Source organism: Vicugna pacos, chromosome 10 (genome assembly GCF_048564905.1).
Source record: "Vicugna pacos chromosome 10, VicPac4, whole genome shotgun sequence".
NCBI classification, from domain to species: domain Eukaryota; kingdom Metazoa; phylum Chordata; class Mammalia; order Artiodactyla; family Camelidae; genus Vicugna; species Vicugna pacos.
Genome location: NC_132996.1, coordinates 14,270,405 through 14,296,877, shown reverse-complemented (window position 1 = coordinate 14,296,877; position 26,473 = coordinate 14,270,405). Strand labels below are relative to the sequence as shown.

Genomic DNA, 26,473 nt, shown 5'->3' with positions numbered 1-26,473 from the left:
ATTTTCAGACGTATCATTGCCATGCTTATGGAGGGAGGGGGTTTGGGAAACTTGTGTTGAAGTATTGTTCACCTCAAGCAAAGTGGATTTCATTCAGAACTATGTGAAGTCACTTAACTGTTTCAGATCATTTAGACCCAGGACCAAGAGAGCAGTGCCCAAATTCAATTCAGCCAAACTGTATGGTGTAATTCCTGGAGAACAGGCAAGAGCTGAGCACCAGAGAATATAAAATAAAAATGCGTGGACTTTAACAATTGCATGCAATAGGATGAAAACAGCTCTAGAAATGTATGTTAACAAGACTGCCTGGCAAACATGATCTATTCTGAATTTTCTGAATGTATGTCGTCTTTTACCTCCCACTTTTATTTTCATCTTAGTTCTTTTACAGCACTGCCTCATCTGGCAGGGACAGAACAAAATTTACTACTTGCCAAGAAAATCCAAACCCAGTGGAAGGAGTTTGGACTGGATTCAGCCGATTTGGTTCATTATGATGTTCTCCTTTCTTATCCTAACATGACGAATGCCAACTATATATCAGTCATGGATGAGCATGGAATTGAGGTGATGCAGAATTGTTGGTACTTCTTGTACTTTATAACTCCACCTTTTTATGTGAATTGGAATTTAGGGTCAGGTAAAACTAGAAATTTGCTAATTTATTTTATTTTTATTTTATTTTTTTTTTACAAAAGTTAATAAGGTGCAAATGAATTATTTGGTGTTTGCTATATGTTAGGCACAGGACTAGTTGTGAGGCCAGAATGAAGACTAGGACATGGTTTCTTTGCTTAGATAAAGTCAGGCAGACATTGGAACACATTTCAGATCAATATGGTAAGTGCTAGTGAAGAGGGTGACTAGGGTTCTCTACGCAGAAAAAGGTCGCTCAGCGCAGCCTGGGAGTTAGAGAAGGCTTCCTGGAAGAGCTGATAGGTGAGTCATGAGAGATCCTAAGCCAAATGAAAAAGCAAAGGAAGAGAAGGAAGAAGAGAAAATATTGGCAAAAGCTTAGAGACGTACTGTTTAGTATTGTTGGGGGAACTTAAAGAGGTTTTCTGTATTTCAAGAGAGTAAAATACACAAAGTGGGCCTAGAGATTATCATACTAAGTGAGATAAGTCAAAGATCCCACTTATATGTGGGATCTAAGTCGTAGAAATAAATTTATTTACAAAACAGAAACAGACTTACACACATAGAAACAAATTTATGGTTACTAAAGGGGAAGGGCAAAGGAGGGATGAATTGGGAGTATCAGATTAACCGATGCACACAACCATGTATAAAATACATAAACAAGGATTTACTGCAGCACAGGAGACTACATTCAATACCTTGTAATAAATTATAATGGAAGATGATTGAAAAAAAGAATATATATATGTATATATGAATCACTTTTCTGTACACATGAGACTAACACAATATTGTAAATCAACTATACTACAATAAAAAAGTCATCACATTGTACACTTTAATTATATTATAGCATTGTCAATTATACCTCAGTAAAGCTGGGAAAAAAGAATTCAAAGTAGGCTATGATAAGAGAAACCAGTATATATGTTTTGGGGATGGGTCATAGAAGGACTTATACTCTGTCCTATGGAGCTTAGAATTCAACGTCAGTCAATGGGAACCATTGACAATCCTAAGCAATGGAAGGATGTGGCAGGGAGGCATTGTAGGTAGTTTGGACCGTATGCAGATGAGACCTGGACTACGCAAGGGGCTGAAGTTGGAGTCTTAAGACAATAGTCCAGTAAAAGATGATAGAGCACTGAATTGGGATGTTAGCAGGAATGAGGAAGAGGGTTGGATTTGTGACATAGCTGGGAAGCAGTGTTAGTGGGACTTGATGAGCGATGGACTGGAGGAAGGAGGTGAAGACAGAGTTCAGGATGACTCCCGGGTGTCCGGCTGGCGGTGATGCTGTTCGTAGTGGTAGGGAATGCAGACCCAGAAGCACCTGCGGTGACAGAAGATAAATTCAAATTTAGATGTACTGAGTTTGGACATGCAAACTGAAATGTCTCAGGCCCTTAAATATACAAGTCTGAAACTGGGGCTTCATAAGTATTTTAGCTATGAATAATATTCTGAGAGTCAGTGAAATCTCAGGGAGTTTAAAATGAGCAAGCAGTGGACTGGGGATTTGAATGCATTTGAAATAAAAGGGGCCCACAAAGAAAGCTGAAAAAAAAAGTTGGAGAAGGAGGGGAATCGTGACAGTGCCACCTTTGAAGCCCTGTTTTTATATTTAAGAGGGGAACTTTTAGTTACATGAGATTGCATGCACTTATAGACGTTTCTACTACTTTGAAGACAATAATAATGGTAAACCTCATTCTCATCATTGCCAATGGAATTTATCTGTTTAATGATAGAACCTCATTTCAGGATACTTGCGGGCAAAATGCATTGTTCTTTTTTTTAAATTGAAGTAATATTTGATTTACAATATGTTAGTTTCAGGTGTACAGCATAGTGATTCAGATATATATATATATATAATTATATATATATATATATGTATTTCAGAGTGTTTTCCAATATAGGTTATTATTAGATATTGAATATTGTTCCCTGTGTTATACAGTAAATCCTTATTGTGTATTTTATATATAATAGTGTGTATCTATTAATACCATGCTCTTGATTTAACCCCCTCCCCACCTTTTTCCCTTTGGTAACCATAAATTTGTTTTCTATGTTTATGAGTCTGCTTCTGTCTTGTATACAGATTCATTTGTATTATTTTTTAGATTCCACATAGAAGTGATATTGTGTAATATTTGTCTTTCTCTGTCTGACTTACTTCACTTAGAATGATATTCTCTAGGTCCAACCATCCATGCTGCTGCTGCAAATGGCATTATTTTATGCTTTTTTATGGCTGAATAATATTCCATTGTATGTAGGTACATATATTTCATGTGTGTGTATATGTATATACCTCATCTTCTTTACCCAGTCATCTGTTGATGGACACTTAGTTGCTTCCATGTCTCAGCTATTGTAACTAGTGCTGCTGTGAACATTGGGGTGCATGTGTCTTTTCAAGTTAGAGTTTTTGTCTTTTCCAGATATGCAGCCAGGAGTGGGATTGCTGGATCATATAGTAGCTCTATTTTTATTTTTCTGAGGAAACTCCGTACTGTTTTCCATAGTGGCTGTACTGGTTTACATTCTCACCAACAGTGTAGGAGGGTTCCCTTTTCTCCACAGTCTCTCCAGCGTTTGTAATTTGCAGCCGTTTGGTTGATGGCCCTTCTGACTGGTGTGAGATGATACCTCATTGTGGTTTTGATTTGCATTTCGCTGATTAGTGATAGTGAGCATCTTTTCATATGCCTGTTTGCCAACTATATGTCTTCTTTGGAGAAATGTCTATTTAGATCTCCTGCCCACAAAATGTGTTATTCTTTAAAAACAATCTGGACTACTTCTAACTTGATGTGTTTCAATTCTTGCTAGATTTTCAAAACATCATACCTTGAGCCACCACCAGATGGATATGAGAATGTTACCAATATTGTGCCGCCGTATAACGCTTTCTCACCCCAAGGTGTGCCAGAGGTAAAATAAAAGACATTTTTTATTCAACTCTTTAAACCTTGCTTTGTTATATAAAACCTATGTAGAAGACCAAAGCCAAGGAGATTAATTGGATCATACATGCTGATTCATACGTTGTTCAGTGATGTATATACTGTCCATAAAAATAATTAAAAAAATAAAAAAACATAAAAAGAAAAAAATAAAATAAATATATAAAAATCAGACCCTGATGAAACAGATGCCATGCTTTGAAATAACAGAGAAACTGCTGAACATGCCTTTAATTAAGTAAGGGCAACAGATACTTTTACAAGGTTTTTTTCTTTGTTCATAGTCTTTGTTACAGATTTATAGGTCTGATTTTATAGATCACATTACAGAAGTTCTTAAGTCAATACCATGGTTGGAAATTAAACATAGTTAGAATTTTTTAAATTACTTTTATTTATCTGGTTTCTGTGGTTCAGTATACACTGATAATTTCTTCGTAACAGAACACACTGTTTAAAATGTTTTATATATTGTCCTTTTTTGTTTTTTAAACTTTGAGGATACTGAAATATTTTTTAAAGACTTAACACAGAATTAGCATGTATCTATTTATTAAGCCCAAGACAGGGAAGATAACTTTGGATGATGCAATATTGTGAAACAAACTTATTCTTTGGTTTTCTCTTTAATTATAGCAGTATTATATATTTTTTGTTTAGTTTTATTTTTGTTTTCCTACAGGGAGAGCTTGTATATGTGAACTATGCTCGTACTGAAGATTTTTTCAAGCTAGAAAGGGAGATGAACATCAGCTGTACTGGAAAGATTGTTATTGCAAGATACGGGAAAATCTTCAGAGGAAATAAAGTATTGTGTTATTTACTTTTCTAGAGGGAGGAAGATAAGATATAAGCTATTAATATAAATGATCAGCTTGCATTACGGTTTCCAAAATTGCTTTAGATGTATATAAATTTGCTGTTTCTTTTGTTGGCACAAAAAATCCTGTCACATATCTATAAAGGAAAATTATTTTTAATAATTTTATTACCAAAGCAATATTTGTTTAATTTCATGGAAGGAATTTTATATAAAGTAAAAAATGAAAATTACCCCTGCATTGCTCGATTTCATTGCCCACACATAATCAATTTTAACAATTCTTTCCAGACCTAGTTCTATGAAATATGAATTTAAATATGTGTCTACTTACTCATTCTATGAATAAGTTTTTTTTTTTTTTACAAAGAGGGCATCAGGCACTATATGCTGCATAGCTTCATTTTTCACTCAGCAGTAATTCAAGGGCATTCTTCCACATCCACACGTTGAGAGCTGTGCAATGAAATGGTGGAGTGCGTGGGTGTCTAGATCCATGCAACCTGGATTCTGGGCTGGTCTGGAGTCCCTATTCTCTACAACTTTTTCTGTGAACAAGTTACTTCTGTGCCAGTGTTTCCTCATGTATGAAATAGGAATGGTCATGATAGCACTAATCTCTTAGAATCCTCATTAGAATTAATCGACATTATGTTTGAAAGCACTTAACATAGTTATTGGTGCTTAGTAATTTCTTGATACCTGCTTGTTGAGTAAATACTTTGTTATTTTAGATGACACCATAATATTTCACAGAATTGATAAGCAGTTTATTTAATCATTCCTCTGTTGACAGATGCCTGGCTTGTCTTAAACGTGTTACTATTGTGAATAATTCTATTGTGAACATCTTTGTCCATGTGTACTTGAACCTTTGTGTGAGGATTTTTATAGTATACATTTATTCCTAGGAGTTGAATGGCTAAATCATAGTGTACAGTTGACCCTTGAACAACACGAGTTTAAACTGCCTTGATCCACAGATACACAGATATTTTTGAAAAGTAAACACTGCAGTACTACATGGGCGTTGGTGGGTTGAATCTATACATGCAGAGGAGTGGCGGATATGAAGGGGCGGCTATAGATGATACTCGTTAACCCCTGCGTTGTTCAAGGGTTTGATTGTATATTATTTGAAAAGTTTAATAGACATCATCAAATTGCGCTTCAAAAATTTGTGGCAGATTGTACTCTGATATTACAAGAGTGCTTTCTGAGGATTGGGAAGTGAGTTGATTGAGACTGATGGTTATCTATCATTTGCTACAATACTTCTGGTGATGAAGAATTCAGTATCTTACAGGATTGATTTTCCTATTTGTGGTTGTTTGGATTATTAGAAAAGTGTTTACAAAACACTCTGGGCAGTGTTTCACACACTACAGCTGTTCTGTGTAGAACTGTAAATTATCTCCACAAATATTTGTAGAGTGCTTCCTGTATTTGCCAGATGTTGGAGGGTGGGTAGTAAAAGTGAATAAGACACGGTCCCTGTTCTCAAAAACACCCTCAGTGTAGCAGAGGAGAAAGATATTTAAAAGATATTTTACAATGCTTTGATCTTATCCTATAACAGGAATATATACAAAATAAAAAAGACGTGTAACGAAGGGAAACATTAATTTTGCAGTTTTAGGGACAAAAGGAATGTTTCACAGAAAAGGCAGTGATTTGTTTGGAGTTATGTTGAATAAATGAGAGTTGTTAGGTCTACCAAGAGATAAATCATATTCAAGGCAAAGAGAACTGAGTGTGTAACAGCACGATAAAAAAGCAGCGTGTAGGTTTCCTTACATTATTAAACCGATTTTCTATTAGACAGGTAAGTCAGTCACCTGACCTTTCTACACTATAAATTGCACATTACCCCCGCAGGTTAAAAATGCCATGCTAGCAGGAGCCATCGGAATCATCTTGTACTCAGATCCAGCTGACTACTCTGCCCCTGGGGTGCAGCCATATCCCAAAGGCTGGAACCTTCCTGGAACAACAGCCCAGAGAGGGAATGTGCTAAATTTGAATGGTGCTGGTGACCCACTCACTCCAGGCTATCCAGCTAAAGGTAAGAGATGAGCCCTTTTAGAAGGCATATAAACAAGCATCTATAGAATGACATCAAAACTTTGTGCAGTTATATTTGGGATTGCTATAGCTAGGAGTTCAAAAGCCTTTCTCTCGTATGACTTTAGTTTTAAATTTTCCTGAGGTGTGGACATGGAGAGGAGAGGGGTCAGTTCAGTTCTCTGCCTTTAGTAGAGGTTCAGAAACACAGATCCTCATGTCCAAAGTGATACTACTCTTAACCAAACTAGAATTTAGGATTCCTGAATTGCCCAGTGATTTTATTCTTCTCTAGATCACACAGTTGTATTTTAAAAAATACCAATGAGTTTTTATTGTGTGTGTTACTTAATATGTAGAATGTGAAAAGTTTTGACATTTGTGTAATCACTTCCAAGGTTAAGAAATGAACGTATCCATTACCCAGAAGTTTCCTCTCATCTCTGTAAAGCTTTCCTTTCAACCCTTCCTACCTACTTCCTTGCAAGTCCCTAGGCCCTCATTGATTTGCTTTCTGGCAGCATAATTATTTTGAGATCTATGTATGTTGGTATCTGTATCAGTATTTCATTTCAAATTTTTTTTTTTTGCTGCATGATATTCCATTGGATGGATAATCTACAGTTTGTTTATTCATTTGTTTGAAGCTTGGATTGCTTTTAGTTTTGGGAATATTACACATAAAGCTGTTATGGGCAGTTGTATGCAAGTCATTTTATATATGTATGCTTTTATTTCTCTTGAGTAAATACATGGAAATGGAATGGCTGGATAATAAGAGAGATGTATAACTTTTTAAGAAATTAAATGTAGTCTTTCTCTGTTAAGCAGCTGTAAGTTTTTAATAGTTTTTTTTTGCATCTGTGCATCAGTTTTGCATAGATAGTCATGTCATCTGCAAATAAAGACAGTTTTATTTCTATATTTCCAATCTGGATTTTCTTTTCTTATTGTAATGGCTAGTACCTCTAGAATATTGTTGAAAAAAGTTGTTAGAGTAGATATTCTTACCTTGATCCTGTCCCAAAGATTATTCCAGTCTTTTTCTGTTAAGTATGATATTAGCTGTAGGTCGTTAAGTAGATTCTTTTTGTCAAATTGAGGAAATCCGCTTCTGTTCTAAAGTGCTACAGGTTTTTATCTTAGCACATGTATCAGTACATACTGGATTTTGTCAAATGCTTTTACTGCATCCACTAAAATGATCTTAAGTTATTATTATTTACTTTTGTTCAATTATACAGATTGATTTTTGAATATTAAACCAAAACAACCGAGGATAAACTTTACTTGGTCACAATGTATTATTCTTTTGTATATTGTTGGTATATTGTGTGATTAATGCTAAAATTTTATTAAGAGTCTGTCTTTAGTCATAAGGAATATTCTTCTATAAGTTTATTTTCTGTAATATCTCTGTCTCATTTTGGCATCAGTGTACCATTGGCCTCAGGGAATGAGTTAGGAACTATTTCATCCTCATTTTTCTGCAAGTGTTTATATAGAATGGGTTTGATTTTGTCTGTTATGTTGGTAGAATTCTTCAGTGAATTCATATCGGTGGGTCCGACATTTTGTTGGTCAGAATGTTTTAAACTACCAATTCAATTTCTTCAATAGATGTGTGGCTGTTTAGGTTATCTATTTATTCTTTGTTTGTTTGTTTTAATTGAAGTGTAGTCAGTTATAGTGTGTCAGTTTCTGGTGTACAGCATAGTGTTTCAGTCATACAAAGACACACATATATTCATTTCCATGTTCTTTTTCATTATAGGTTACTACAAGATGTTTAATATAGTTGACTGTGCTATGCAGTGTAAACTTGCTATTTATCTATTTCATATATGGTAGTTAGTATCTGCAAATCTGGAACTCCTAGTTTATCCCTACCCACTCCCTTCCCGCCCTTGTACAATGGAATACTACTCAGCCATAAAAATAATAAAATAATGCCATTTGCAGCAACATGAATGGACCTGAAGATTGTCATTCTAAGTGAAGTAAGCCAGAAAGAGAAAGAAAAATAACAGCATCATAGTTCAGTCATACATATACACATACATATTCCTTTTCATATTCTTTTTAATTATAGGTTACTGTAAGATATTGAATATAGCTCCCTGTGCTATACAGGAGAAATCTGTAGCTTCTCGATTTTACATATAGTAGTAGTATTTGCACATCTTGAATTCCCATTAATCCCTTCCCACTCCAAGGTTATCTACTTTTGAGTGAGCTTGGTAGTTTGTCTCTTTCAAGGGTTTTGTCCTTTTCATCTAAGTTGTCGAATTTATGGGCATGCAGTTCATAATATTATCTTTTTATTCCTGATACTGACAATTTATACATTTTTTCTTCTTTTCCTGATCTGTCTTGCTAGGGATTTATCGATTTTATTAATCCTCTCAGAACCACCTTTGGATTTCATTAATAATTTTTATCATTTTTCTGTTTCCTGTCACTTAGATTTCTGCTCTGATCTTTAGTATATCCTTTCTCCTGCTTATTTTTGCTTTATTTGCTCTTTTTCTAGCTTTTTAAGGTGGAATCTGATGTCATTTGTTTGTTATCTCCCTTTTTTTTCTAAGATAGGTGTTTTAACGCTCTATACAATTCTATTTTGGCTGAAAGCCAATGTTCGCATTAGGTTTTAAGCCTGACAATACTTTTCAGTCTTCCTTTTAGGAGATTATTGTATTACTATTTGAATGACATCTTTATAACTTACTCCCAGTATCTCATAAATTCTTTAAAATTTTTTTTTTCAGTTATCTCTAGTTTCAGAATCTGGAACATATTTTCCAGGCATCTGGTCAACTGAAGCTTCTCTAGATATCCTTGAAGAAATAAAATGTTCTTGTAAAATTTAAGAGAATTATATGAAATGTCAAAGCAAGTTTGTAATATATAATTCCTGTAATTGATTTTACATTAAAATGTAAATGATTTAATTTCTTACTGTTGAATTAAATAGACCATATTAGGTAAAATCATCATTGACTTTGGAGAACTTTAAATTTTTAATATAATTTCAAACATAGAGCAACTCTGCAATGGTAATAGAAGAAATTCCTTTATCTCCCTTGCTCAGATTCTTCCTTTGGGTTCATTTTTTGCTGTTGTCTTTTTTAGAGTATACCTTTAGACTTGATGTTGAAGATGGAGTGGGAATCCCCCAGATCCCTGTTCATCCCATTGGATATAATGATGCAGAAGTATTACTACGGTACAGTTTTCTCATTGGATTTGAGAATAAAATACTTTACATTAATATGTCCATTTTCTCTTCTAAAGCCAGTGTAACCTAATTATGTTAAAACATCTTGTACCAGAATTACCCCTGAAGAGCACATCTTTTTATTCTCTAAGAAGAGCAGTCAGTTTAGTAGCTAAGAAATAATAAGAAGACATTACTGTGTTTGCTACAAATGAAAGTCTCCAAAGCAAAACTATGTCCAAAGTTAAAAGTACAGATTTGAGGTTTTCCAAGTAGTTAGATTTTCTTAGATTTGATATTTGTATTTGACCTGCATTTTACAAATGTGATCATGCCCGCCACTTACTGGATACGTGACCTTGTACCGGCTACTCAGTCCTTCTGTGATTCAGTTTCCTTCACCATAAAAGGAAGAAATAGTTTCTCCCTGATAGAGTTAGTGTAAGTAGATGAGGTCATGTGTGTAAGTATCTATAATATGATACACATTCAAGTAAAGTTTGCTCTTATTGTATTCAAAACTATTGTTCCTTTTCAGATTTCCTAACTTCCACTTTTTAATGTATGTCCCAATACAACTTAATAATTGCTTTATGAGTGGCTACTGTGTAATCAGCAGTTTCTCTAGAAAGTAATTTCTTTTCCTTAACGCAGTCATGAAATTCATATGTTTGGGATTTCCCGGACCTCATGGAAAGAGACTGGTGCTTCCCGTTGCCCCTCACTGTTCTGTTTTTTCCTTAGCTCTTGTCACTAACCTAGGAAGTGCTTTCCTTATTTTATCTCAGCTGTGGCTCTCGCCCCCATGTAAGCTCCATGAGGGAAGGGAATTTTACAGTACTTGGCACCTAGTAAATAAATCCTCAGTAGACACGTGTTAAATGAGTGAAAGATCTCGTCGTCACACTTTATGATTCCTTCTGTCGTGGTGCTCAGCTTTTTTCTGTGATTTTCATTTTCCCTTGACAGCTACCTGGGAGGCGCTGCTCCACCAGATGCGAGCTGGAAGGGAAGCCTTGATGTGGATTACAATATCGGACCTGGCTTTACAGGGCATGGTTCTTTCAGGTAATGTCACATCACTTCAGTATCCTGGAAAAGTTTTATGTTTAATGAAACAATACCAAGATAGGTCTTCTGCCCGATATATTTTGTTTATCTTCTTTTTCTCATTTTTCATAATAAACAATTGATCTTTTGTATCACTTAAAAAGTACTTATGGATGGATGTATTAAATTCTTCCAACAGTGGTAGCACATTTGTTTCGTGGATCTTAAAAATTAATCCATTTGACTAACATGTTTAACATTTTAACTTCCCTTTTCAACTAACGTTTTAAAACAGTGTTTCAGGTAACTATCAGAATGCTATGCATGCAAAACACTACGTTAACTTAAAGGAAGGAGTAGAAGAGAAGAGAGAAAGGAGCCGAACTTTGCTGATCACTTCCTGTGGGGGTGGGGTAAATGGTTAGAATGGGTGAGCTCGTACCTATGATAAGGCTCGATGCACTTATCATTATAGTTATTATTGTTATTAACCCAGGACAGCACTGTTGTGGAGGAGGAATGATCACAGGAAATGTGTTCATTGAGCTTAATTTTGCAGAAAGAGTAAGATTTCCACTGGATCAAGATCGGCAGGAAGCGCCAGCTGCAGAGAACAGCTTGTGCAGAGCTGGGAACCAGCATGGCACGATCAGAACTCTGAGGAGTTCAATTTGCTTGGAATGTAGAGGGAAAGGGAAACTTCACACTGATGAGTCAGAGAAGATGTAGCTGTTTTTATTCAACTAGAATCATTAGCTCGGTCTTGTTTGCTAATGATTCACCTTAACAATGTGAATTTAGATTCTTACAGTATTTTTTAAGTTCTATAAGAATTTGTTTTTAATTTCACAACTTTTAAGGTATTAGTTCAAATTTATTTCATAGGAATTTCAGAAATATTTTATATAAGTGCTTGTTTAACATTGTAACTCAGAATGGAGTTATTTTAACATAAGAGACTTTATTAGCTGATTTATTAATACCCTCTGGAGGGACACAATGAAAAGTATAGGCCTTTCTGACTTATAAACAGACACATACAGACACAGAGAAAACAAAGAACATGTAGCTTCAGTCACATCACAGTTCAGAAGTAAACTCAGAAACAGAAAATTTCCCTGGTCAAGTTATCAAAAAGCTGTTCACCTGCATCTTGGGCACAGATCCCTTAATTTGATTTGTGCTCTAAGTGGACAAATACACAGAGTTTTAAAAAATTGCTAAAAACAAGATTCTCTGTCATCTCACCCAAAAGAAATCTTGATTATCAGTTAATCCATTTACAGAGATTACCAAATGACAAGACATGAAACCAAATTCCCAAACATTGCCACCACAAATGGGGAGTAACTTACCTGCCATATGCAAACTAGAAACATAAACAAACCCAAAATAAGGAAAAAATTAAGTTAGAGATACAGAGATTCAGCCAAGATGCAGTTCTTTTGCGGCTTGGGGTTTACATCTGAGAGCTGAAAGAAGACACGTCTGGGTTTTAGCTGCCCGTTCCTGGTTCTTCAAGGTGAATCCATTGTACAGCTCAGTTGGGCTTCCAAAAATGATAATCTGTGATTTTTTTTTAAAGTAAAACCATAATTCTCATACAAATACAAAATGAACATATGTAAAAATTTTATTTAATGTATTAATTAGCAAGGGAACTGGAAAGGAGGGACTCAATTCAATGACAGAAAAAAATAAACTTGCTAAGAATGCAGAAATGAGGATGCTTCATAGCAAAAAAACCTGATTTCTTCCACACTGGGTGCGAGGAGTCAATTGAACATTCGTTAGACGAATTGTGCATTTCAGTGGACATGAAGTATTTGTGTCACTACATTTCTGCAAGTGAAGTTCTGTCTCTACAGAGTTGTAAAATAGTGTAGTCAAAGACAGTAATAGGCAGAGGTAACTGATGTATGAGTGAAGGTTTTTTTCAATTTTTCCGTGCAGGAGTATATTCATTCATTTCACAATGGTTTATTGAGCATTTACTATACCCCTGGCACCATTCTGGGTACTGGAGGTTCAGCAGCGAAGCAAACAGGCAAATACCTCTGCCCAGTGGAGCCTGCATTCTGGAGTTCAGTTTATTTGAAATGTGATAACAGGGCAAACAAATACAGTTGACCCTTGAACAACGCAGCGGTTGGGGGCACTGGCCTCCTGCCTGTGTTGAAAATCTGCGATTACTGTTCAGTCAGCAGCCCTCTGTATCTGAGGTTTCACATCTATGTGTTCAGCCACCTGCAGATCATAGTACCATAGTGCACTTTTAGTGAAAAAAATCCTCGAGTGACTGGACTCATGCAGTTCAGACCCGTGCTGTTCAGGGGTCAACTGTAGATACGCCTTCTGGTACTTCTGGAGTCTGACACTAAAAACTAGGAAGATGTAAGGGTTAAAGGTGTGGATGAACTTCTTGGAGAGTCTGAACAGATGGCCCATGTTTATTTTCATGTTTAGATTAAAACATATTTTTCCTCATTCCTCATTATTGTATTATTCTTTTCTTAATTCTCTTCATTTAATGAGTTAATATCAATGAAATTGGTAGCTTTTAGGTCTGTATATTTAGAAACACATGCTAAACAATACTTTTTTTTTTTAATTGAAGTATATAGTCAGTTACAGTGTGTCAATTTCTGGTGTACAGCACAATGTCCCAGTCATGCATATGCATACATGTAATATTTCTGATTTTTGCTGTTAAATTTATTTCTCAGTAGCAAAAATAGACCCTTTACTTAATGTCTTAAAATGCGCCCCCCCCAAAAAAACCCACCCTGATTAATTTTTCCCCAAAGGCATTAGTTGAATATTGGACATGAATTAAATATACATTCAGAAGTACAACATACTTTCGGAGGGAAAAACCAGAATCTGCAACTTCACAATATATAGGTTTTGACTTGTTAGTTCTTCCATTCAGAAATGAACCACAAATTAGAAAATTCGGGGATTCCTTGCCCACCTCCTGTGACCCCACCAGAGGTAAAAACTTTGCTCCCTTGTGAAAAAGAAGCCCAACATTTTCTCATGTCATTTTGGATTTATGAAATGTGAATGACATTTTTTTCCTCTGTCTTTCTGAGCTTTATTGTACTTTCCCATTAATTCTAATTTGGTTAATTGTAACTTCGTGATGAATATTTAAAAGGCAGGCCCAAATCTGAACCACAGCAATGATGGCCTGGAAAACTTTCATCGTATTGTTGTCTCATACATTTTAGCAGGTGCTTTCCAAATTGCCTTTAACAATAGAATTTATCATGTTTCGTGTAGGCATCGCTCAGTCAGCTCTTTAACACTGTACTTATAGACCACTTCAGTAATGTTGGAAAAAGATACTGAGTAGCAGGATTAATGTAACTACAAAACACATGAAAAATAGGCTTCTTTGTCCTTTAATAGATAATGGTCTCTCTGCTTTATTTTTGTAATTACGTAGGGTATAAAAGTTGTCGAATAAATACCCAAGATGTTGAATACAGAATATTTTGAACTTTAAATACCAACCATAGAGCTTTGAGGAAGGAAAAATACAAAATTTTGACATAGGGTTTTTAAAATTTGACCTCAAGGTGCACGCTTTAATACGTAGGAATAAAATGTCACGATGTGTGCAACTCACTTGCAAATGGTTCAACAGTATTAACAGTGACTGAATTTAGGTGGTGATTATATGGGAATTTATCATCCTATTAAATAGTTTTCTGTACTTTTGAGATTTCTCATAATAAAACATCAGAAGGAATCTGTTAGGCATAATGCTCTGTGAAGTAATTTGTTCCCTTTGTGAAATTCTAGGAAGGTTAAAATGCATGTTCATAACATCAATAAAATCACAAGAATTTACGATGTAATTGGAACTATCCGAGGATCTGTGGAACCTGGTGAGTTGGTGAATTTAAAAAAAATTTTTGGAACGTTTTTTTACAAAGATTACAAGAGTAAGAGAAGATAAATCTTAGTCAACTCTTGATTTTCCTGGCTGATATGAAATAATTAAATTGAAAAATAAACAATGGTAAATTCTAAAAGAAGACTCTACCTTATGGTGTTGATGGTTTTCCATGGAGGAAACTCAAGCAAGAGGAAGTTTAATTTAAAAACATAAGTTACTACTCTCTATAATGCATTCTAAGTCGTAGTTCTTTTGGACACCTTCTTTTCCAGACAGGTACGTGATTCTGGGAGGTCATCGGGATGCCTGGGTATTTGGAGGTATTGACCCAACCAGTGGGGCTGCAGGTTTGCAAGAAGTTGTCCAGAGTTTTGGAAAGCTGATGAGTAGAGGTAAATAATGATTTTTTGGCAAGTGATGACAAATAGAGACTCAGTGATTTTTCCTTTGTTTTTGGGCAGGTGTGTACCTAACTGTATATGTTAACAATGATTTCAGGCTGGAGACCTAGGAGAACTATCATTTTTGCCAGCTGGGATGCAGAAGAATTTGGACTTCTGGGTTCCACAGAATGGGCTGAGGTAAATAAGATGGAGAACTTACTTTCTTGGTCAATGGGGAGCAAATATATGTATCTCAGGATAATCACAAATGGGTTCCATTATCTAATATGGCTTTAATTTGGATAAATACTCAAGAGAATTCAAGAAACAGGGTTTGTTTTTGCTTTTACATCAGTTTGGCCAAACGATAATCTCTTAATTACTGGGCACAAACCAGTTTTTTCATTATTGTTGAAATATCTTAGTTTCTATTTGTATTTGTTTTGTGAAAAATAAGTAAAATCTGTAGGCTCAGAAAATAGTCAAGTCTAGGAAGCTGTTTCTGACAAGTGACTTAACTTATCTAAAAACTGTATGGAACCTTTGGGTTAATTTTCAAGTTTTTGAAGTCTCCTTGGATTTCTTCTATCTAGGAAAACAGAAGATACTCTTTTAAGATGACTATACTTTGATTATAGTTTCACCTTTACGGATTCCATAGAAAATTGTAACCATAGGTATAGTGTACCATCTACAAAAGGGCCTGCGTGTTGAGTATAATGCAGTGATTCTGTAAATTGAATTACTTTACAATTTCAGGGATTTATTTTCTCTTTAGTTATGATTAATTTTCACTTGTCACTGGCTCTTAATGCTTTAACTTTAAGTGTCTCTCCTAGGCTCCCTTCTTTCATCTTCTCTTAGGCTCTCTGTCCAGTAACTCTTAAGTTCTTAAATGTGCAAGGTAAGCTTGTGTACTTTTTTAAAGGCAGCTGCACCAGAAAGCACTTTCCTTTGACCACCCTCTGTTTTGTTCATCTAAGTCCAGATTTTATAGAATTGATTTAAAGGATGTCATATATTTCTTGCCATTGTGTCTGGTTTTTAAAATACTTTTCTTCTGACTCATTTCCTCATACTTTAAAATAATAATATGAATCAAATAAGTTTGGGAATAAAATCACACAGTTACTTGTATCACCTTTGATTCCATTTATATTGCAAAGTCTTATTACTACGTTGGTGTTATGAATATGCATTTTGGAATAGACTTATTTAGATGAATCAGATCTCATTCATTAAGCTCATTTACTTTTAGAAATATGTAATTTCTTGTGAATACATGTATATATAAGTACATGTCTCTGTTTCTATAATTTAAGCAGCTTATAATACAGATAAAATAAATCTAAGAGATAAGATAATATGCCTTGCATTAATTTTAATATATGTGGGTTAAAAGACAATTTCAGTATTGTTTCCCATTTTCTACCAGCTTCTTGATCATATTCAGCAGCATATTTACCTTCTTCACATATAGTTAAGGAATCTTCTTTATTTCTACTGTAACTCTGTTGTAATGGAAACTCTGCCTCTGTTTATAGCAGAGTCAGCTGTCATCTGGCCCCTGTGGGTAGGTGCAGAGGTGAGAACCCTCATTTGTGGGATAACCACTCACAGCTTTAGATGTTTTTACTGTAGCATGTTCTTATAAGGTAGCAAGCTAGAGAGAGAGAGAAGAAAAGAGTTCTTTCTGCATATTCCCATCTGTGTGTGATGACATTCGTCTTTCTCTGCTGTATCTTTCTAGGATGTGTGTGTGTGAGTGTGTGTGTGCACGTTCGTGAGTGATAGAGAAATAATTTTGTCTCTTTCCTAATATCCATCCTTCCCTCCTTCTGTTTTTTTCCCTGTCCTCCCCTCCTTTTTTTTTTGTTCTTTTTCTGCATCAATATCTTTTCTTTCAAAAAAAATTTGGATACATCGAAATCTCCAGCTTCTGTCTTTTAAAATGATATATTTGCATAGGTCCCCAACGTCAAGGGGGTCTCATACTTCAGTGTATGTAAGGATTGCCTTTTAAAAAATATGGATTTCCGGGCTTACTTTGAGCAGTTTTTATCCAGTAGATCCAGGGTGATGCTGAGAATCCCCGAGCCTTCCCCCTTCATGCTCTTGTGCAGGGGATCAGGCACCACACTGTGAAAATAGTTTTCCTCTGGGTCTCCCAGCTTTTGCTATGAACAATAGCTACAGCATCACTAATGTTTTTCTTTCTTGTTTTAATTGCATTAATATTGTCAGCCAACCAGTTCATAGCGTTTTTTTAGAAATTAATGGTGAAAAGCATAGGTATTTGATTTATAATGGTATTTGCAGACCATCCTTATACTGAATTAATTTGTTTATGTTGTTGATATTTGCACAATTGTAAATGGTGTGAGTTAAGTGACAGCTTTGCTTCAACCACAGGAGAATGTGAAAACACTTCAGGAGAGAGGGGTTGCCTATATCAACGCAGATTCATCCATAGAAGGTAAATTTTATTTCAGATTGTTATTAAATAGCATACCAGCATTTAAGTCTATCGACTCCAACTTGTAAACTATCTAAGATTATCCTCTTTCTGTAAGATGCCTCAGTATCTCCATTTTCCCTTTTACCAGAGAGAAAATCATTAATAATTCAGAGGAATCAATATGATTCATAACTAAGCTGTTGGTCCTAATTTCCGTAGTACATTTACCATTTGCCTATCTTGGTCTACTACTTAAAACTAGTATTTAATCACATTCTTCCTGTGGAGATATTTTTAAAATTTGGGCTACAATGTTTCATACAGAAATACTTCCTGTATGTACTGGAACAACTTTGAAGTTAGCCAAGACTACAGACTTCCTTTTGACCCTGGCACGTGGCGTGTGTATCCCTAGACTTCCATTGTATTTTGATTATTTCTAGATGAGAGTCCCAGCACACTTAGTAGTTACTGACATGCTCTAACCTAATGTCTTGATACTGAATTGAATGAATGAATGAGAAATGAACATTGTGGCCTTACCATTTCTTTTGCCAAAGACCCCCTAAGTGCTACTGCCGTAATGAACGATGACCCTTACTAGGACTGTGGGAGCCGCTGCCTTAGCAGCAAAGTCCGCCTCTGCCGTCTTCCGTCCTGAGTGTGTACATAAGCCTCTCTTACTCCTGCAGAATTATTTCCACCTTTTTTTTTTTTTAAGTTTTAGCCAGACTGTCTATCTACCTACCTACCTACTTAGGTATCTATTTTAAAAATGTATTTGTTTTTATTGAAGTATATTTGATTTATAATGTTTGTTAGTTTCAGGTTACAGCAAAGTTATTCAATTATTCAGGTGTACAGCAAAGTTATTCAGTTGTGTGTGTGTGTGTGTGTGTGTGTGTGTGTATACACACACATATATATTCTTTTTCAGATTCTTCTCCATTATAGGTTATTACAAGATTTTGAATATAGTTCCCTGTGCTATACAGTATGAACTTGTTTATCTATTTTATATATAGTAGTGTATATATGTTAATCCCAAACTCCTAATTTATCCCTCCCCCCACCCCTTTTCCCTTGGGTAACCATGGTTTGTTTTCTGAGTCTGTGAGTCTATTTATGGTTTGTAAATAAGTTCATTTGATCTTTTTTTTTTTTTAAGATTTCACATATAAATGATATCGTCTGATATTTTTTTTTTCTATCTGACTTACTTCACTTAATGTGATAAATCTCTAGGTTCCACCCTGTTTTTAATTCTCCAGGAATGATGCCTTCAATTTGAAGTCTATTATATCTTGTTTATAATTAGAGAATAAAGTTAGAAATAAATATAGGTTCGAAATTCATTTGGAAGTATTAAAATACTCTGTTTTATTTATTTTTCAGGCAATTATACTCTCAGAGTTGACTGTACACCTCTTCTTTTCCAGTTGGTGTATAAGCTGACAAAAGAGGTATGTAAATAGATCTGCCTTAATGTTTTCTGATGAGTAGATAAATGAATACCTCTTGTTTTCTAAATTTAGTGATATTTAAACTATTGACAGACATAGTTGATTTGTATAAATAACAAATCAGAACAAAATCTTTAATACACTACTTATGTGACCTAACTACGAAAATAGTAGTGCTAGTCTCTGTTCTAATAATAGTTCTTAATAATTGTGTATGTTTGTTGTAATGTGTAGGGTCTATGGTTTCACATGGCAGAGTTATTTTGATCTAACAGGAAGAACACTGAGCTGGGATGGGAAAGCCTTGGCTGTGAAGATTGCCTTGGCTATTCATTCATTCATTCAGCAAGTATTCATCGTGTGGGTACTATAGATCAGGCCCTATGAAATGAATTCTAGTGATAAAAGGATACAGTTGCTGAATCCAAATACTTTGTAATATAGGGAGGAGACAGACCTGTAAATGAGGAATCATACTTCCCTAGAATATGGATACTGTGTACAATGGAGAATAATTATGGAAGAGAGAAGCTAAAACCCTGGGGTAGCTGGGGAGGTTGGGAAGCATTAGAAGGTGTTCATGGAAAAATTAGTGGTTGGCTGTAAAATGGAAGGATGTGAAAGTAGGCGAGCAGGTTTCCCAGCAGAGGACACAGGACCTAAAAAAGATGTGGTTGTGTGAAAGAACGTATTTCCTGACCTGTAGGTAACGCAATATGGTGTTGTGTGAAAAAGCTGGTAAGAAATGGGGCCTGACAGGTAGGCCCAAGTGTTCATAAATCTGGTGATGGAGAAACTAAAGAATCTCTAACAAGCTTGCACATTATCATATTTGTTCATTAGAAAGATTACTCTGTGTCAATGCGGTGAACAGGTTAAGCTGTAGTAAGTCTAAAAGCAAGATAGAAATGATTCCGCATGCTTATTTGGCACACAGGGATTTTATAACTTAGTTATTGATGTAAAAAGTGCTCTGAAAACCCTAATGCACTTTGAATCGCTAAAAATTATGTAATCTATTCGTTGAATATCTATGTGCTTCATTTAAACAATCCTCCGTTACAGAATTTAACTATAGAAACGTTTCTTTCAAGTAGGTAACACTGGGATGACAGTGGGAAGTAGGCATCCCCTCTCTGTGGGTCCTGTTTCCCAGTCGCCCTTTGTCTTGCCCTGTCCTTCTCACTATCAGTGTCTTTAACATCTCCTTCTCCCAAGTGAGTGTCCTTTCATTGGAATGTCCCATTAAAAACATCTTATCTGAAAGCAAGCTGTACAGACAGTCCGTACAGGAGAATCCTTCTCAGGAGATGCATTTAATCTCTGTCCTATAGAGGAGGCTCCTGCCTTTGATCAAAGGGGTAGTAAGAATTTAAGGCCAAGAAGGAGAAGCTTGGGTCTGTCCCCTTTGTACAAAGGCCGATGCTTATCTGTGGCCATACCAAAACCCAGTAGAAGAAGGAGACTTACCCTCCTGTAAACGGATTCTTGTAATTTTATCACCCTGAGTGTGTTGGCACAGTCCAACCCTGCTGGTGACCTGGGGAGAGGGTGGGGGTGGTGAAGAGGGCTGAGCTTAGAGGGAAGGGAAGCTGCCTGAGAGAAGCAAGAAAGGAACATGAGGGTGGGAATAATGGGGGAGGACCAGCAGTTGTGCCCGTGTGGATGGCTGAGACAGACGAGCTGATCCAGGCTGCGCAAGCCAAAGGCACACAGCTCTGGCTGGTGCTGGAACCGCCATAGTGTGAATCCAGAAAGTGAGGAGGGTTTTGCAGGTAATTCAGTCTAAGCAGGATGGAGGCATTGGAGCCAGGTCTCAGCTATTCCAGGTGGGCAGGAGCAGAGGAGAGAGCAGAGCCCAGTCATCTGGCTGGAAGTGGGCAGAGCATCCCAGCAGCTCCAACAAGCTGGTGGGGAAAGGGAGGCCTCGGTGGAGTCAAGACTGGTTTTAAGCTGAGGACCTGGTGTGCGATGATGAGGGAATAACCAGCCAGCTCTCTGAAAGGCCTGAGATGATGTCAGAGGAGATGATGTTTGTGTTACGATGGGCACCCTTATCCCCATTTCCATGTGTGAGAAACTGGGGCTTAAAGGGGAAGCAGAACACCGAGAAAACACTGATCAGTACATACATGTAAACTACAAAAAAAAATATATGCAGTATACTGTGTACATGTATTAACATGCAGAATGTGTGTGTGTGCAGTCAAATTGTGATAATTCTACCTAATAAAACTGAAAAGAAAAAGATTTCTCCTCACCCCGCTTGACCTACAAAACCAGGATTTATATTGACAGTTTCAAGCTTAGCTTCTTAGTATCTGTCGGTTGCCCCAAGGCCTCACTGTAGGTCATCTTGGACAAAAGCAGTTTACTAAAGTAAATATTCTATATCTGATTTCCCCCAGTGACTTCCCAGTAAAAGACATCTGAGGTGCTAAACATTAAAGTGGTGACACGTGTTAAAAATCTGAAACGCTATTAAAAAGTTTACCAGAATAAGCGGGAGGTTTTTTTTCCTAGGGACATGGCAGAATTAGAAATAAATGAACAAGAATCTGGGCTGGATTTTTTTCCTTGCCATTTGTAAGAGCATATTTCTCTATAAAGAATATGATACTCAAATGTACATATAGATAAAAGTAGAGGGCGATATTAGCTAACGTGTGGTTTTACATTGGCGTAAGCTCAGTGGTTCTGCCTCTCATTCCCAGTGTTTGACTTACGTTTCCAGATCTCCAGCCCCGATGATGGTTTTGAGGGTAAATCACTTTATGAAAGCTGGTTGGAAAAGGACCCTTCACCGGAAAATAAAACTTTGCCCAGGTAAATTACTTGTATGTATATTTTCTACCAGAGGAGCAATTTTTGAGTTTTCCTTTGCCCCTTGTTTCTCCAGACATGCAGTTCTCAGATGTCTCAATAATTTGAGAGAGCAGATACATCTCGTATTGCAAGTTTTTAGTAAAAAGATTAGGCATTATTTTGCATTCATGCGTAAAATTACATTCAGATATTATTAAATGCATGAATAAGTATAACTTCAAGTGATAATGATGAATTAAAAAAACAAATGATGGATAATTTCTTAATTTACTAAGGAGCATTATCAGTAGCCATCAAATTATGTCAGGTTACCTATAATTAGTTTAGATTTTATACAAATATTAATTTATTTTTTTTAGTTCTAATTTATACAACAGCAATGTTCTTGGATTTGTATTTGTTTTCTACTACAATACTGTTTCTAAATCCAGCACTTGACAGTAGCAGTTGATAGCTTAATTCCGTATTCCATATTAAGTCTTGTGAAAGTTTAAACAAATTTCCATTATAAAAGTTTTAAATGCTTAGTCAAAAAAATACCCGAGTAGAAAAAAGGTTTAAAAACATCCAAGATCTCAATCTCAAAAACATGTCTAATAGTTTGGAAGTATATAGTTAGGTTCTTACTGTATATGTAATTTTATATTCTGTTTTACTGACTTAGCATTTTTTTTTCTGACTTAACCATTTCTGAATGAAAATTTTCTGTGTCATTACATTACATTTATATATATATGTATATAATGTATGTATGTAGGTTGTGGCTTTTTAATTGTAGGTAAAGAAATATATTGTAATTAGATTTATTAGGGAAATAAACTGAGGCACATTTAGATTCTTCATGATCTTAAATATAGGCTTTCTCATGGCAATTTTCTTAATAGACAGTAGTTCTCTGAAGGCAGATCATATCTTAATTGTTTTTCCCTTGAAACAAATGCCACAGATGCTGCCGGAAGAGAGCATGGCTACCAGGCTGCCACATTTGGTGTCACTGCCCAGCTCTGGCTGTAGTCATTGCGGATTTGTGGGTTTATCACACCCATGTCCAGGAGACGATAGGAAAGTGTCTTGAGGGTGTGGAATATACCTTTTCCTAATTTTTATAAACGTGCCATGCAATTCCCTGCAATTCTTGGGACAGGATTCATTGCCCCATCTGTTTAACTTTATTCATGCATCTGTTTCTTCATGTGCGTGTGTGTGTGTGTTATATTTTACATTTAGAATCAGCAAGCTGGGATCCGGAAGTGATTTTGAAGCTTATTTTCAGAGGCTTGGAATTGCTTCAGGCAGAGCCCGTTACACTAAGAACAGGGTAAGCCACTTTGTCGTTTTGGACACACAGCACCTCATCCACAGTGATTTTGTTAGGGATCCTGTCATTTAGTCGTTTGGCACGAGACACTGGGTGGATATGTGTCCTGGGAAGAATTTCAGGGATAGAGATAGACTGCAGGGCCCGCTGTACATGGGCCGGGCAATAATTTGGATTGTTTTGTGAATTTTCACTGCCAGGGTATTCAGTGAAGTGGTAGTTGACAGAGTGGTGTGAGGTCCTCAGCTGACCTTACAGTCGAGATTGTATAGGAGTGTAGTATGTGTTTACTGAAAAAAAAAATCTGTAAGTGAACCCCTGCAGTTCTAACCCATGTTGCTCAAATGTCAACTGAATAATCCTTCAGCTACGTCGATACTTAGTTGCCCAGAACTTTTCATTCCCAGTCAATTGATAATTTAAAATTGTGTTGATATGCAGTTTGAGTATGTGCTCCTTAATTTTAGTTATCAGAAAAACAATAAGAAAAAATTTCAAGAAGCAGTAATATGAATGAAGATAACGTGAATTGTAAAACGAATGATGGTAAAATTTTAACTTGGCGTACATTTGGTGATAGGGTTTTAGTTAATTAGACTTAACTTTTTTTACCCCATTGTAAGAAACTTGGCGCCATGTGGTTATATTTTTAATGCATTCATTTTATGATTCTATCAGATATTATCATTTGAATATTTAATGTTTGTCTGTACTTGTTCCCCCCCTCCCTTTTTTAAGAAAACAGACACTTATAGCAGCTATCCGATGTACCATACAATTTACGAGACGTTTGAATTGGTAGAGAAGTTTTATGACCCCACGTTTAGCAAACAGCTTGCTGTGGCGCAGTTACGAGGAGCATTGGTGTATGAGCTTGCAGACTCTCAGATCATTCCTTTCAATGTTCAAGACTATGCAAAAGCTTTGCAAACCTATGCAACAAGTATCTACAATTTAGCTAAGAAACATGACCAAGAACTGAGAGACCATGGAGTATCATTTGGTAAGAAGTGGTGGGGCAGGTATCTTATAATCATTAAGTTAGAGCTTTAAGATAACATCTCCTATTGTCACTAATACATAGTGTTTCGTCCTAGAATGCATCCATGCCTCATTTATTAATCCTGACTTCCAGAAAACAAAAACTTTAAACACCTATTAAAAATGTGATTTAGTTTGTTATCTGTAGGATGATCCATTTTGCTAAGTTGCTGCTACAAACATTGGGTTGGTAAATATTTTCCTTATATTGTTGCCTTTAAAAATACATTTATTGTTATAAGAACAATACTGTAAAAATATAACAATATTACACAAAGATTGGAAGGTAGAGAAAACCAATTCCATGCATATATGTGTTACAATTACCATTATTTTTACTGCATGTATCTTAGCGTTTATCTACGTGGAGGACTTTCCACAGTTTTAAGCATTCTTTCTGTTGTGTTCAGCCGTTTTGTGGCTGCTGTTCCACATCATGGATCTCCTATAAAACAGAGATGAAACAGAGTGTAGTGTAGGCTAGGAACTTGGAGCAGTGGGTCTGGAAGCAGTTTCCTGGTTCAAATCCTGGCTGTCATATGTAGTCACTGTGTGACCATGGGAAAGTTACTTAACCCCTCTGTGTGTCAGTTTTATGATGAGTGAAATAGTAAATATATATATTTGTTGACTGACAGTGCTCATAATGTTAGCTATTACTACTGTTTTATTATAACCATTTTCTTTTATTGTTCTGGGAGTATATAATCTTAGTATGTGCCAAAATTATCAAATGTGTACTGAGTGCCTACTGTGTACCAAGTGCTGTGTCATGTCCTGGGAGGCGTAAGGAAGTTTAAGAAAGAATCACTGTCCTCAAAGAGCCTGACATCTCACGGGAAGAAGGAGAAGCCAGAAAGCCGGGGGTGCGCTGGTCACGGGCGCACAGGGAGCGCACAGGAGCACCGGGAGTCACGCAGGGGCTCAGTAACGGCCTTTGAGCATAATTACATAAGAACTGGTGATTTTGGAAAGTTAGGATGAGCAGCAGGGCGTAAGATCAAGAAATAAAATGAAGCAAAGGAAATTGTGCTTACATCAATATGATCGGAGAATCGCCCGGCGACGGGGGAAATGAAGAGAGATGGCGTCCTCAGCAGGGCCTGCCGCAGGCGGGCTTCACAGTCCCGTGCCGGCCAGCACCCAGTTCTCTTCCTAAGTGTCCCGTGTGTTTTTGGTGAATTAGCTTTTATCAGTTTGTGCAAGTCAGAGTCCAGTCAAGAGACAGATGACAGTTACAGGGCAGGACTCCCCTGGTGCAGGAGTCCTTGTACTTTCTGAGGGACCGAGGCTGCTCTCTCCCTCATAGTCTCAGACTCTCCATCTCTGTTGTGACTCTCTGTCAGCATTAAACATTCTCACATCTTTTCCATCTTAGACACATTTCTCCTACCCGATGTGCCCTACTTCACAGCCAAACCTTCATCTGACATCAGCCAGCAGTCCCTCAGACATTGTATTGAAGGAGGAGTGAGGAACGGGAGGATGGATAGATGGATATCCAGTCCCCACTTCCTGCCTCCACTTCTTTACCTGGCACCACCATGCACTGCACCGTCTTGTGTCCCTACTTGCTACTGAAAGTGCTCTTTCCAAAGCTGTCGTTTATTCGTGTCATTAAATCCCAGGGACGTGCTTTGATTCTTCTCTATTTTGACTTCTGCGCTTCATTTGAAATTTAAAATCCTTCTTCAACACTCTTTTCCCTTAGTTTCCATAATATCTACTATTAGATTGTTTGATTTATACGTGATTTAAAAAACAACTGTGACTATCTCAAAGAACCTCTAGACCCCAAGAGATCTTGTTTTGTACACTAAATGTACTTAGGCTGAACGCACTACTTCCTGGCTTTGTGATCTGATAGAAATCCCATGTCTGGAGCCGTGATGCTTCATCTACAAAATGAATATTATATCTCCTGCATCACAGGATTAATGCAAGGAACAAATCAATAACATATGGTAATATCCAGTTTAGAAAAGAATGAAAATGATAAACAGGTTGTTGTAATAAAAAAAATATGATATACTGAGAACCTAATCCTTTTCCTTAGAAATTTTGTAAACTGAAGATTGACTAGGGAGGAGGGAATAGCTCCGTGTAGAGCGCGTGCCTAGCAAGCGTGTGGTCCTGGGTTCAATCCCCAGTTTCCATTAAAAATATAAAGAAAACCTAATCACCTCCCTCTTAAAAAAAAAAAGTATACAGTGCTTATGTCAGTTGTGCCTTAATAAAACTGGAAAGAAAAAAAAATCAGCTCTTTTAAAAGAAAAAAGATAGCCTAGACCAAACTGGGTTCTAGT

General features: G+C 36.4%; 1 protein-coding gene across 2 annotated transcripts in view; it reads left to right on the top strand.

The window, feature by feature from the left end:
- NAALAD2 (N-acetylated alpha-linked acidic dipeptidase 2) overlaps positions 1 to 26,473 on the top strand; it is a 52,473-nt gene that overhangs the window by 15,077 nt on the left and 10,923 nt on the right. For both annotated transcript variants that reach the window (XM_072969023.1, XM_072969022.1), the window contains exons 3-16: positions 384 to 570; positions 3,487 to 3,588; positions 4,303 to 4,428; positions 6,319 to 6,505; positions 9,637 to 9,730; positions 10,691 to 10,789; positions 14,582 to 14,667; positions 14,951 to 15,070; positions 15,177 to 15,259; positions 17,474 to 17,537; positions 18,915 to 18,982; positions 21,717 to 21,808; positions 23,036 to 23,126; positions 23,865 to 24,129. In XM_072969023.1, coding sequence (XP_072825124.1) covers positions 384 to 570; positions 3,487 to 3,588; positions 4,303 to 4,428; positions 6,319 to 6,505; positions 9,637 to 9,730; positions 10,691 to 10,789; positions 14,582 to 14,667; positions 14,951 to 15,070; positions 15,177 to 15,259; positions 17,474 to 17,537; positions 18,915 to 18,982; positions 21,717 to 21,808; positions 23,036 to 23,126; positions 23,865 to 24,129 — 1,664 coding nt within the window. The remainder of the gene's footprint in view (positions 1 to 383; positions 571 to 3,486; positions 3,589 to 4,302; positions 4,429 to 6,318; positions 6,506 to 9,636; positions 9,731 to 10,690; positions 10,790 to 14,581; positions 14,668 to 14,950; positions 15,071 to 15,176; positions 15,260 to 17,473; positions 17,538 to 18,914; positions 18,983 to 21,716; positions 21,809 to 23,035; positions 23,127 to 23,864; positions 24,130 to 26,473) is intronic.